The 12,745-nt window shown below is 25.7% G+C and overlaps 1 protein-coding gene across 3 annotated transcripts in view; it reads right to left on the reverse strand.

The window, feature by feature from the left end:
- The window catches only part of LOC107439574 (tyrosine-protein phosphatase 10D), a 141,293-nt gene that overhangs the window by 35,021 nt on the left and 93,527 nt on the right, over positions 1-12,745 (reverse strand). For all 3 annotated transcript variants that reach the window (XR_015429197.1, XR_015429196.1, XM_087151692.1), the window contains exons 15-18: positions 8,409-8,536; positions 7,145-7,237; positions 5,594-5,660; positions 3,814-4,031 (exon numbers count right to left, since the gene is read on the reverse strand). Coding sequence is in view for 1 of the 3 variants with exons in the window: in XM_087151692.1 (XP_087007818.1) it covers positions 3,814-4,031; positions 5,594-5,660; positions 7,145-7,237; positions 8,409-8,536 (506 nt within the window). In the remaining 2 variants the exon portion in view is untranslated. The remainder of the gene's footprint in view (positions 1-3,813; positions 4,032-5,593; positions 5,661-7,144; positions 7,238-8,408; positions 8,537-12,745) is intronic.

The following is a 12,745-nucleotide window of genomic DNA, read 5'->3' on the forward strand; positions in this document are numbered from 1 at the left end:
TATTAAAAAATTTATGTCTTTAGGTTCAAAATTTAGACCATCTTTTCCAACTTCAAAAAACAAAGTTATTTCCATTTTTATTAAAAATCTCGATGATTTTATTTTAAAATTATCTTACAAACATAATTTCCCAATTGAAGGTTTCTTTGAATGGAGAGAGAATATCATTAAAGATTTTAAAATCAATATTAAAAGGGACAAATTAGTTTTTCAAAAGGATTTAATTTTTAACTCTGTTTTAAGACAAGATATTAAAAATATTCAAAATAAATTTTGTGTAACCACTGTTGATAAAGCTAGTAATAATTTTGCAATTATTTGAAAATTTTTTTACAAACAACTTCTTTCCAATGAACTTAATAGCAATATTACCTACAAAAAACTTAACACCAACAGTGATATTATTATTAATAAAATTAATGCTATCTATAAAAGACTTAAAATTAAACCAAATAATATTAACAATTTTCCTTTTCTTTTTGCCAATCCAAAATTCCATAAGACTCCAACCAAATTCAGGTTTATTGCAAGTGGCGTTAATAGTAACATGAAAAAAATCGGTATTTACTTTGAGAACATTCTTAAAAAAGTTTATAACAAAATTAATAAACTTACTAAAAATAATAACTATTTAAATTGGAATATTAAAAATAGCATTCAGGTTTTAAATACACTAAAAACCTTAAAAAATGTAGATTCAATTCACTGTTTTGATTTCGAAAACCTCTATACTTCCCTTCCAACTAATAAAATTCATGATGACCTTCTTCAAATTCATAGCATGTTTAATCTCAGTGATATTATTAATGAAGATAACTGGAACTTTCTAGTACATATTAACCTTAACAACAATTATATTCTTTTCAATGACCACCTTTTTCAACAAATTAAGGGTATTCCCATGGGAAATAATTTTAGTACTAACATCTGCAATATTTTTCTTTTTCTACAAGAATATAGATTTGTAAAATCACATGTTAATCTTCCAATTGATTCTCTCTTTCTCAGATTCATTGATGATCTATTAGTTATTAATTTTAATGATTTCGATATTCTAGCAAAACATATTTATCCAAATGAATTAATTCTTAATAAAACAAATAATAGTAATTCTTCAGCAAATTTTTTAGATTTGACTCTTGATATTAATGCAGATAAAAATATTACATTTAAACTTTTTGACAAAAGAAATGAATTTAAATTTCCAGTTAAAAAATGCATAGATTTCAACTCTAACTTAGCCAATAAGGTTTTTTCTAATATTATTGCCAATCAAATTCATAGATTTTACAGGAATAATTCTAACTATAACGAGTTTTTATTAGATACTGATATATATAAAAACGATTTAATTAATAGCCATTTTCCTAGTTCATTTCTTAATTTCTATTTTAAAAAAATCTTAAAAAACTTGGTACATTAATTTTTAATTTTTATTTAATTTTTCTGTTTTAAGAATAAGCTCTGATTTTTTCAAGGTAGGAACTAACTATGATAAACTATTCCTAAAGCCACTGGACGGAATAGTTTGGATGTATGACCTTTTATACTGGATTAGTTAAATATTTTTTAGTTACTTTTTAATATTTGTAGCCTCTTAAAATTAATTTAATTTTAATTGTCCAGTATAATAAACAGTTTATTTATTTATTTATTTATTTATTTATTTAATTATTTTTTATTTTTGTATAAGTGGAATGGGCTCTGGTTCATAAAGAACCACCCCAAATGAATGCAGGTGATACGTGTATACTTTAAAATTATGTAAGGTTGTATGAATGAAGAATAAAACCTATAAACGGTTTTCTATTCCTGTATGCAGGCTCTGATTTTTAAATAAGTCACCCTATGAAAGATGGATATGTGTATTCTGTAAAATTATGAATGATGGATGAGTCTATAAACGGCTTTCTATCCTGACAGACTGACTTTTAAATTAATTTCCCTATTAATGATTTTTTTAATTTTTTTAAATTTTTTATTTTTATTTTTATATTTTTTTATTTATTTATTTTTTTATTTTTTTAAGACTGCTAATTTATTCAATCCGTTAAACATTTTTATTATTATTTCAATTTTATTACCTTTTTACTAATTGTTTCTCATAGATGGCAGCACTAATATTTTACCTAAACATTTTTTCTTCTTCTTCGATCAAATGTTTTTTTAATTTTATTATATTCGATTCAAGCTATAAGCAATATTTTACATCTTCGCGATTTTTGTTAACTGTTTTATTATTGTACTTTTAAACCTAAACCGCGTTTTAATTCACGCCGGTAAGTTTGATTTCCTATTACATTTTTCTTTTATTTCATGATTTTTTTCAAAATAAGGTTTTTTGCGATATCGACACATATAAAGAATAATTTTTATCTTAGGATAATTATTCTTTATTCAGAAATATCGCATTATTTATGGCAATTAGATGTGTCTTGACAACGACTATTTGCTTATACCATTCTTGTTTCTCTACCATTTAGTTTTTTATTTTTATTTTATTCATGTTTTTCATGTTAATTTGTGTATATATATATATATATATATATATATATATATATATATATATATATATATATATATATATATATATATATATATATATATATATATATATTTATATATATATATATATATATATATATATATATATATATATATATATATATATATATATATATATATATATATATATATATATATATATATATATATATATATATATAATATTAATATATATAATATTAATATATATTAATATACATAATATATATATATATATATATATATATATATATATATATATATATATATATATATATAATATTAATATATATATATATATATATATATATATATATATATATATATATATATATATATATATATATATATATATATATATATATATATATATATATATATATATATATATATATATATATATATATATATATATATATATATATATATATATATATATATATATATTAAAGTTTAGTAACAGTATAGTAACAATTATAGTAAAGTATAGTAACAATTAAAACTGGTACTATTTTCCAAATATTAGGACGAGCTTGCAATTAGTTCCTAATGAGCAAAACAACGAGGCCGTGTTCTCAAATAACACAACAGTTTAAACGTTATAGATCGTACAATGTACTTTGCTACGTCCTCTCCATTATTTTTATTTTCATTTAATTTAATAGATAACAAAGAGCCTATAATAAATGTTTCAGAAGTTTAATCATACCATGTTTAATTATGTACATGATGTACTTTTTCAGCTCATTTAATTAACGACTTCAGTTTTGTGTAATTTTATCGAGATATTCTTTATAGTTATTTGTGTTCGCAAACTTTTAAAACTTGAGACTTAATAAGGAAAGTTGAACTTGTAACAACGAAATAGTTAAACCAAACATTGTAATAATTTAGTTAAAAAAAAAAAACGTAGGAGCTAATGAAACACCAGTACAAATTCAAAACATAACTATTTCAGATAATTTTGACAGAAATTGGAAATTTATACCCTTAGGGTGCTTGCAACTCTAGAAGAAGTGAAGTGATTAGATTTAACCACGTGATTTAAATCAGATTGAATTGGATACCTTTTAAGTGACGAACCTGATTGGTTTCTGAATCAACAAACACCACGATTTACCTATACGATGACGTCAGTTGCAGCCACCCAGTTGCGGTGAAATTCAATCGATCATGTGACAACCATTTTCTTTATATTAGGACGATTCAAGTTTATTTAATCAACATTAGTTTAAAATAGGTTAGGTATTTAAAATACAGTTTCCTTACCTGATATGGGGGCCATTTCGGATATTGTTGAACATCTGTCCAAGTTGGCATGCGCAAAGCATTTGAGTCTTTGCTCTCATCTTCGGCAACAATCAATGTATAAGCAATGATTCTTCCATTGATGGAGGAGAAAAAATTGTTTGTAAATTCTATCTTGATTGTATTGGCTGTGCGTGAGACCACTTTTGGCGCAACATTTGAATCAGGTGGGGGAGGAGCTTTAAGAAGAAAAAAATTGAATTGTAGCAACTTTTATTTAATGAATTACGAAATAAGTAAATAGTTCTGTTTTGGTGCTGTATGATTCCTGTGTGATGTTTTAAATCCGGTCCGAAAATGACAGATGATTTGAAAAACCAAATATCGGAAATAAATTGCATCGTTTGATACGTATTGTTCACGAAACTAAGTAATCTATTCTCCCTAATTTTTAAAATTAGTTGCGAATTTCGCCAATAGATGGTGTATGTTAAATACATCATCTATTGGCTGTGCATGAGACCACTTTTGGCTCCACATTTGAATCAGGTGGGGGAGGAGCTTTAAGGAAGAAAAAAAATTGAATTGTAGCAACTTTTATTTAATGAATTACGAAATAAGTGAATAGTTCTGTTTTGGTGCTGTATGATTCCTGTGTGATGTTTTAAATCCGGTCCGAAGATGACAGATGATTTGAAAAACCAACCAAATATAGGAAATAAAGTGTATCGTTTGATACGTATTGCTCACGAAACTAAAGAATCTATCATCTCTAATTTTTAAAATTAGTTGCGAATTTCGCCAATAGATGGTGTATTTAAAATACCAAATTCAAAATAATATTTTAAAGATATTGTTTTGCAGCAATAAAAAGGCAAAAATATGAGAACAAAATTAACAGATGCCGCCCGTGAAATCGATCTCCATTGCTGAGAGAAATATATTTCATAAAATTCTGTTTTTCAAAATGATTTTTGAAATTGTTACTAATTAAGACCCCTGGTATTTCTGTTGTTTAGGAAAACATTACTGTCCTACATGATTTATTAATTATAAGAAGAAGGGTCAAGAAAAAAATGCTAATTAACGCAATTAAAATTTATCTTTTGACTTTTTTTAAAAGAAATATAGTAGATATTTGTTTTCATAAAATATTTAATATTTGATTTTTTTTTAAATGTTTATTGAAAATTAAAATCGTGATGAAACTTCAATGTAAGTTCAGTGTTCCAGAAAAATGAACACCTTAGATTACTTATATTCGAATGAACAGGTCTTCACGTACTAGGTGTCAATCTTAATGGTAGGAATGTCTTATCTAAAATAGGTCAATTTATTGTGCAAACGATATTTTAAGTTGCGAAATAAGCCACAAAAACATACTTTCTTTGAATAAACATTAACAAAAATCTTTTTTTATAATAGGAGCATAATATGTAGCAGAAATGATTGTTAAAACACCGTGATAATTCTTAAAACTAAATAACTAATAAGTACCCAAATAAATTTATTAAAAATTATCACAGTTTTACAAACATTTTTTAGAATGCAAAGCTCTACTAACACTACAGTAAATTCAGATAATCGATTTAATAAGTATCATGAAACTAATAAAATTAATAAAGTAAATATGAGATTTCATGTTTTTTAATTTTTTTTAAAATTTAATAAGAAATATGTTTTTTTTACATCCCTCCTCTTTTTATGGATATATGCTTTAAGATGTGATTAAGAATAAATATTTTCCTTTCTTTCTAAGTCTTGTTATTGATAGTTTACAATGATTAATTCCTTTACTTACCCCAAATCGGCGTAGCTTCCTCAGATACTGTTGTTATACCAGGTCCCACTTTTGTATGAGCTTGGATCTGTAATTTCATTGCCATTAAAAATACAAACAATTAAATACTTTGCATCTAATTTATAATAAACTATTATTTATGATGCACACTGCCGTGCAATTGAAAAAACAACGTAAGTGCTTCATGATACGCTGTTAGAAATTTCTCGGAAAAAATGGTTAAATTACAATTTATCTAATTGTTATTTAACCGTATTTAAACAAAACCGTCAAATAACCATAATTAAGATGGTAATCAAACTGTTAACAATGAGAAAAATCATCTGCTAACTGTTTTTATACGGTTTAACAATGTTCTAATACGGTTTAACAATGCATAATAACCGATAGGGCTAATCTGTCGGTCTCATGACCGACAGAATTGGAGTTCGAATCCCAGACAGCACAATCATTCCTTTCAGATGAAAAGTTTCCAGTGTCCTGCAATCTCCAACGGCCATTACCTACTGAAAAACCTATCTCCTATGTCCAGTTAATTTCGTTTTTTTTCGGTTTTGAAACCATGCTAGTTGTAAATTGTTGAAAAATCGCTTAGTTCTGTATTCATGGATTTATACCCATACTAGTTGTAAACGGTTTCAAAACCATAAAGGTAAAAATTATTGTTTACCGTTATTATTTTATTGACCGTAAACTTATTATTAATTCTTATTATTGACCATATGAATTCATTATTATCAACCGTAAATTTTACAGTTGATCGGATGGACAGAATGCTGTCAGTGATTTTACCATAATTTTAGAATGAAACTTCTAACAGTGTATATTTCGAGAAAAGTGGTTTCAGAACAATTTTCTTACTATTGCTAATTTGAGCTAAATTGAGTGCTAAAATTGAAGAAAGTTGATAGAGTAAAATTTATTTGTGATTTTTTTTCGCACTCTGTAATTCACAATACAAAACGCCAAGTTCATAAAAATCTCAATTTTGAATTTTTCGTCCTCTACGATGATTTTGTATGTATTGCAAAGCAGTTGTAGTTGCATAAGTAATTTTTGTTCAATAATGTCTCCAGCTTATCACAGGTATAAACAGCTAAATTAGTAAACTTGTGTATAAACTTTTAAGACTTCCATCATAAAGTTATAATTTCAATCTACTTTTATCTTTCTAACTAAATTAAGCTTAAGAAAAAAGTTCTAGCTAGTTTAAGAAAAAACTATGACGTGCAACTGCACTGTAAAAAAATTCCGGATTAAATTCCGGTAGAAAGTATCGGCACTTTGTATGCCTTATCCGTAAAATTCTTTTTATCGCAAAATCCATTTTTACCGTAAAGTGGGTATACCGGAGTTTTTACAGTAATATTTATTTAATTAGAGAGGTTTAGAGATTTTATTGTATTTATTACTACAAAAATTAAGGTATATTAGATTTTTCGTTATTTAACATGTTCTGATAAAGATTGATTTTACGATAAAAAGTAACGGCACCCTGAGTACCGGTACCGTTATTTAATTGGGAATTTTTTACTGTGTACCGACACTTACTTCGAAGACATATTCCATCCCTGGAATCAAACCGGAAATTAATCCTCTGGTTTCAGTTGGCTCAAAATATTCGTATCTACGTTTACTAGTACCCTGTAAATAGAAAACACTTTATAAACAAAAATAATTTTTTGAAAAACTAATTAAACAAATTTCTTCTATAACTAAAGAAGAAAAAGTTTATGAATGAATTAAAACAATAACACTAAGACAATTGCAACTTTGAAACTATGATAATAATAGTTTGGTATGTTTGCATATATTTAATTTAATATGAGTCACAATACACATGCATAGTTCATACGTAAAAGTAAAAACAAAATTCAAGGACATTTAAAGAGTTTTCAAGGGGGAAAAAACATTAAAATTTCAAGGATAACTATTGGAAACTTTTTTTAATGGAGTCTATGAGTGTCATGGTGTGTTAATTAAATGATTTATGATTTGAAACACGGAAAACTTCGTCTTTTAGGTATGTTTTTGCCATTATTTTTAAAAAAAATTATTTCAAAACTTTTTTTTTTATAAGAAAAATATTTTTCTGATGTAAAAGCTTATAATAAGTAGATAATAGCTGTGTGGTAGAATGCTTTTATAGCATCCTACGTTGACAAAAGAAAAAAAGTTATTGGAAATTGTTTTGTAGCAAATTATTTTTGTTTGATGACAAAAACAAATATTTTTTTAGTACATTTTCTGTTTGGGCAATTTTTAATACGCCTTTTAATTAAAAAAAAATTGTGGCATAAAAAGTACAAAAAAATTCTAAAAATTCGAATATTTTCTTTGGTTCATTTCAATTTTATTTTATGGAGTCTATGAGCAAGACATAGTGTGTTAATTAAATGATTTATGATTTGCAATACGGAAAACTTTGTCTTTTAGGTGTGTTTTTGCCATTATTTAAAAAAAAATATTTCAAAATATTTTCCTTTTTATAAGAAAAATATTTTTCCGAAGTAAAAACCTATAATAAGTAGATAATAGCGGCGTGGTAGAATGCTCTTATAGTATCCTACGTTAACAAAAGAAAAAAAGTTACAGGAAATATTTTGTAATAAATTGTTTTTGTTTGATGACAAAAACAAATATTTTTTATCTCATTTTCAGTTTGGACAATTTTTAATTATGGCAAGAAAAGTATAGAAAAATTTCTAAAATTCGAATATTTTCTTTGGTTTATTTCAAGTGGTTCTTCAAAGCTTATTCACGAAGTTTTTCAATGTTAAAGGATTTACAAAATTTGCATTTAAAGCATACCAACCTTTACAAAGTATGTGACTTTAAATCCAGTGAGCACACCATTTTGTTCCGTAGTTGGTAAAGTCCATTGCAAAACTACTTCATTGGGTTTCACTTCAACTGCTCTAAAGAAATGCACTCGTCCAGGTACTGAGAATAAAAAAAATAAGAAATAGATAAACAAATGAAAATAATTAACTGTTCATGAATAAATTCTAACAATTAACTCTAACTCTTTTTATTCAAATCTGGATGAGACAAAATTGTTCAAAACTGAGGGTTTAGAGATTGTGACACCATAATCACCTTTTCATTTAACCAACAATCTATCCCATAAGAAGTAGATTAAAAGCAAAATTAGCTACAATGGGGTTGCTTAAAAACCGAAGCCAAATGATGGTCAATAGTTTTTGCACCAATGCAATCTTTGAGCGTATTGATATGTCCGCGTCGAAGTGGATTATCTGGAGATCAATCATCTTCTTGCGTTGGACGGATATTTCACCTGTTCTAAACTGTTTCAAAATTAAAAATTCCGTCGATTGTATTTTTCCTCTTCGAAAGTATATATTTAACCCCTTCTCTGTCTGATTTTATATCGAATTTCCGACTCAAATATAGTTTTTTTTTATTACTGAAAATTAATATATGTTCGATTTTAAATTCGAAAATGCAAAATATTTTTATCAGCAAACGGTTTTTTGCCTGACCACTGATCTCCAGTTTTCCCTGCAATGCACCCAAGTTTTATCTTAAAAAAGTGCACTGTGATAACATATTTATTGATTCTATTGCTTTAAGGTGTTTAAGATGGATGTATGCATGAAATAATTACTAAAATTAGGTAAAAAATATTTCGGCAAATAATTTTCGACCCCTACCGTTAAAACATCTTTACAATCCTTGAATATCAGAGGGTAAAAATCACAACTATTTTGACATGCAACGGTAACACTAATGAAAGTGAAATTACAGAAAGTACAAAATGATTTTGATTTCAATTCAAGGAGGGAAATCTAACTGCGAAAATTGTGAAGAAAAGGGGACTAGTTGCGCCATCTCTTATCAATATTCCGAAATACGAAAATAATCGCGGAATTTAAAGAGGCGTGCAAGTAACGACAAATTCAATTTCAATCATTTTTTTTCTTCGTTGCCTGGCATATAATGCCGACCATGCGAGCACAAAAACGCGGAATGTAGGAGATACGACGCCAACAGAGAAGAGGTTGATAATATGCTTTAATATATTTTAATTTAAATAAAAATATGTTTAAATGTAGTTATAAACTAATTTGCCAATTTCAAATTTGACTCGTCAGAATTACCAATTCATTGGTTCAGGGATCCACCATTTCCTTAATACGTCAATTTCTAATTTCACAGATTCATTGCTATCTCATTTCAATTTTCATGTCTGATATCAAAAATCATTCGTCATAATAGCTATTGTAAAAGGATTTTAAATATAAAAGAAAACAATGTTGTTAAAAAGATTATGAAATAATAATTATTTTAAAGTTTAACAATAAAATAATAAATAAATAATGAAGTAAAAAATAAATAACAAATAATTAAATAATAAATAATTAAATAATAAATAAATAACAAATAAATAATTAATAAATAATAAATAAATAACAAATAAATAATTAATAAATAATAAATAAATAATAAATAAAATAATGAATAATAAAATAATAAATGATTACCTAACAGTTTAACTATTAACAAACTTGAAATTTTTGCTACTCAAGATTTCTCAAGGTTTGTTTGCATTATACCCTTCTATTGATCTTAGTGATAGAAATAAATAGTCCTAATTTGTTTAAACATTGATTAATGAAAGTTATTAATTATTTTTATTCCTACTAAATGATATTAAAACAAAAAATGTGGTATTAAACATAAAAATTGACTGTAATGAAAGAAACAGCATTGTACTTTTAGTTAAGAACAACAGAGCTTATGGCGATATGATATTAAACATGTTTAAAAACATTACTAAACTTCATATATATTTCTCTTTCACGGCGACAAAGAAAGTGTTCATTTCTTTTTCACGTTTGCAACAATGAATTGAAATATCAAGCGTATGAGCTTTCATAAGCATGAAAGCATAAGCGTATATGTTTACAAATTTCTGAATGAATTTTTTTTCCCTCGTGACAATCAAAAACTTAAATAGAGTAATAAGTTAAGAAGAATTGAAAAGTTTAAAAAATCCAAATCAACAAACAAAATAGGTTTTAATTATACCTATTCACGTTCAATAATAATAATTGTTAAGAGTTATATCATTTGATAGCCTTACAATGGTAAGTCCTGAAATTTATAATTAAGGTTTTTTTAAAAGCAAATGTTAAGTTTAGTCTTCTATTGAATGACGTTTATTTCAATTTTAAAAAAAAATATTTCAATTACATATTAGTGACTAAATTTTTTTTAAAGATGAATTAGTTTTAAAGATTTTAGTACTTGATTTAAATACTTAATATTTTAAGCTGGAAAACATTTCAAATGGATTTAACTTAGTAGCAAACAAAGCAAGCATGGTTTGCAAAGCAAACTATATGCGATCTTCGGAAGATGAGCAAATTCAGCTAACTGGTGGTGGAGCCCACTAGTTCATATAATAATGCATATAGTTGTAGAACTTATAAAACTGTTATTAAAACGATTATTTTAACGTTTAATTGCATGCTAATTTGTATTACATGAAATATGAAATTGTTATTACCCAATATTGTCCATGCTACAAAAAACTCAGCTTACACATTTTAAGTTTCTATCAATAGTATAGTGTTACTTATTTTCCACACACAGACGTAGAAACGAGCAGGGAATGCAGCCATTTTCCCTAATTGCATTTCGGTAATATGCTTTAAATAGCTTCTTGTACTGCGTGCAAAATGGGCTTATTCAACATTTGAAAAGCTTCTCTCTAACTAAGGGAAATATTAAGTCATATTAAATTTTACGCGTCAATGATTTCATACTTTTTTTCTTTGTTTCATTTTTGCCATCAACATTTTTTTAATGTAAATAATTTTGCTGACGTTCTGGAAATAATTATTTGAAAACTACGATAAATTTTCACGATTGAATGAATTTAAAAGCATGAATCACGGATCGAGGAAAAAATTCGCAAAAATTTCATTAATACTTTTTTTTAAATCACGCATTAAGCATATTATGCAACATATTTTTTTTTATCATTTCTACTATAATCAGTATATATTCAGTTTAAAAATATTATTTAAAAAATTAATTGAATCTATGTTTTATTCTTGTAACAATAATTAAATTTCCTGTTTAAAGAGGAAATAAAATATTAAACAGATCATTAAAATATGTTTTTTTTTAATATTTTCCTGTTTTAAAACACATAATATATTTTGCAATTAAAATTTAATATAAGGTCAGATGATTTTAAAAGTGTTCTGAAGTTCTTATTACTTCAAAATTCTTAAATCACCTTCCTAAAAAATTATACGGGCACCTTTATACATGGAATAAAAAAATTCTGGGAAAATTACCGTACTGTGTGCTAATAACATTTCTGGTGAAGAAAAAAAAACCAGATATCTGGTATTAAAAACCAAAATATATGGTATTTAAATAATTTATTTGGTAATTTTTCTGTTCTGTAATTTTTCGGTTTTCTGGAAATTCTGATTTTCTAGTTCTTATTACCACACATTTAGCAAAAAAAAAAAAAAAAAAAAAATGAATAAATTTAACCGAATAAATGACTCTAAAACTGCCCTCTAAAATAACATGAAAAAATTACAAAATTTTACCGCATTTACCACACATACATAGTTTTCATTACTACACGTTTAGTAAAAAATACAAAACTAAAAAAAAAATTTAATCCAATAAATGGCTTTTATGCTGCGCTCTAAGATATCATGAAAAAGTTACAAATTTTACCTCATTTACCAAATTTCATCACACATTATAAAATAATATTTTATTGTTAATTTTACCGAAATTATTATTAAAGTGCTTCTCAAAAAATCACTGAGCTTTTTGGAGTTCCCATAAAGCCTGAAACACTGTAAATTTTACCATATTCTAGTAGTTTTTACCATGCTTCTTTTTCTCAGAATATAATTGAAATGTTTATAAGATTCATTACATAATGTAATTCAAAAAATAATAAAACTGTTAGCTTAAAAGAGTTCTTGAATGAATACTTTTTTTAATGTTTAATGTTTAGTATGTTTAATATTAGTGAATGAATATGCTTTGTAATGGTAGTTTTAATGTTAAAAGAAAAAAATAAACAAAAATGGAAAGATAATTCTTTGTGAAGCCCTACTTTTTTAAAAATTTATTTCTAAAAACTTGGGT

Source organism: Parasteatoda tepidariorum, chromosome 9 (assembly GCF_982258835.1).
Source record: "Parasteatoda tepidariorum strain Cologne lab strain chromosome 9, Ptep-v5.0, whole genome shotgun sequence".
Taxonomy (NCBI): Eukaryota; Metazoa; Arthropoda; class Arachnida; order Araneae; family Theridiidae; genus Parasteatoda; species Parasteatoda tepidariorum.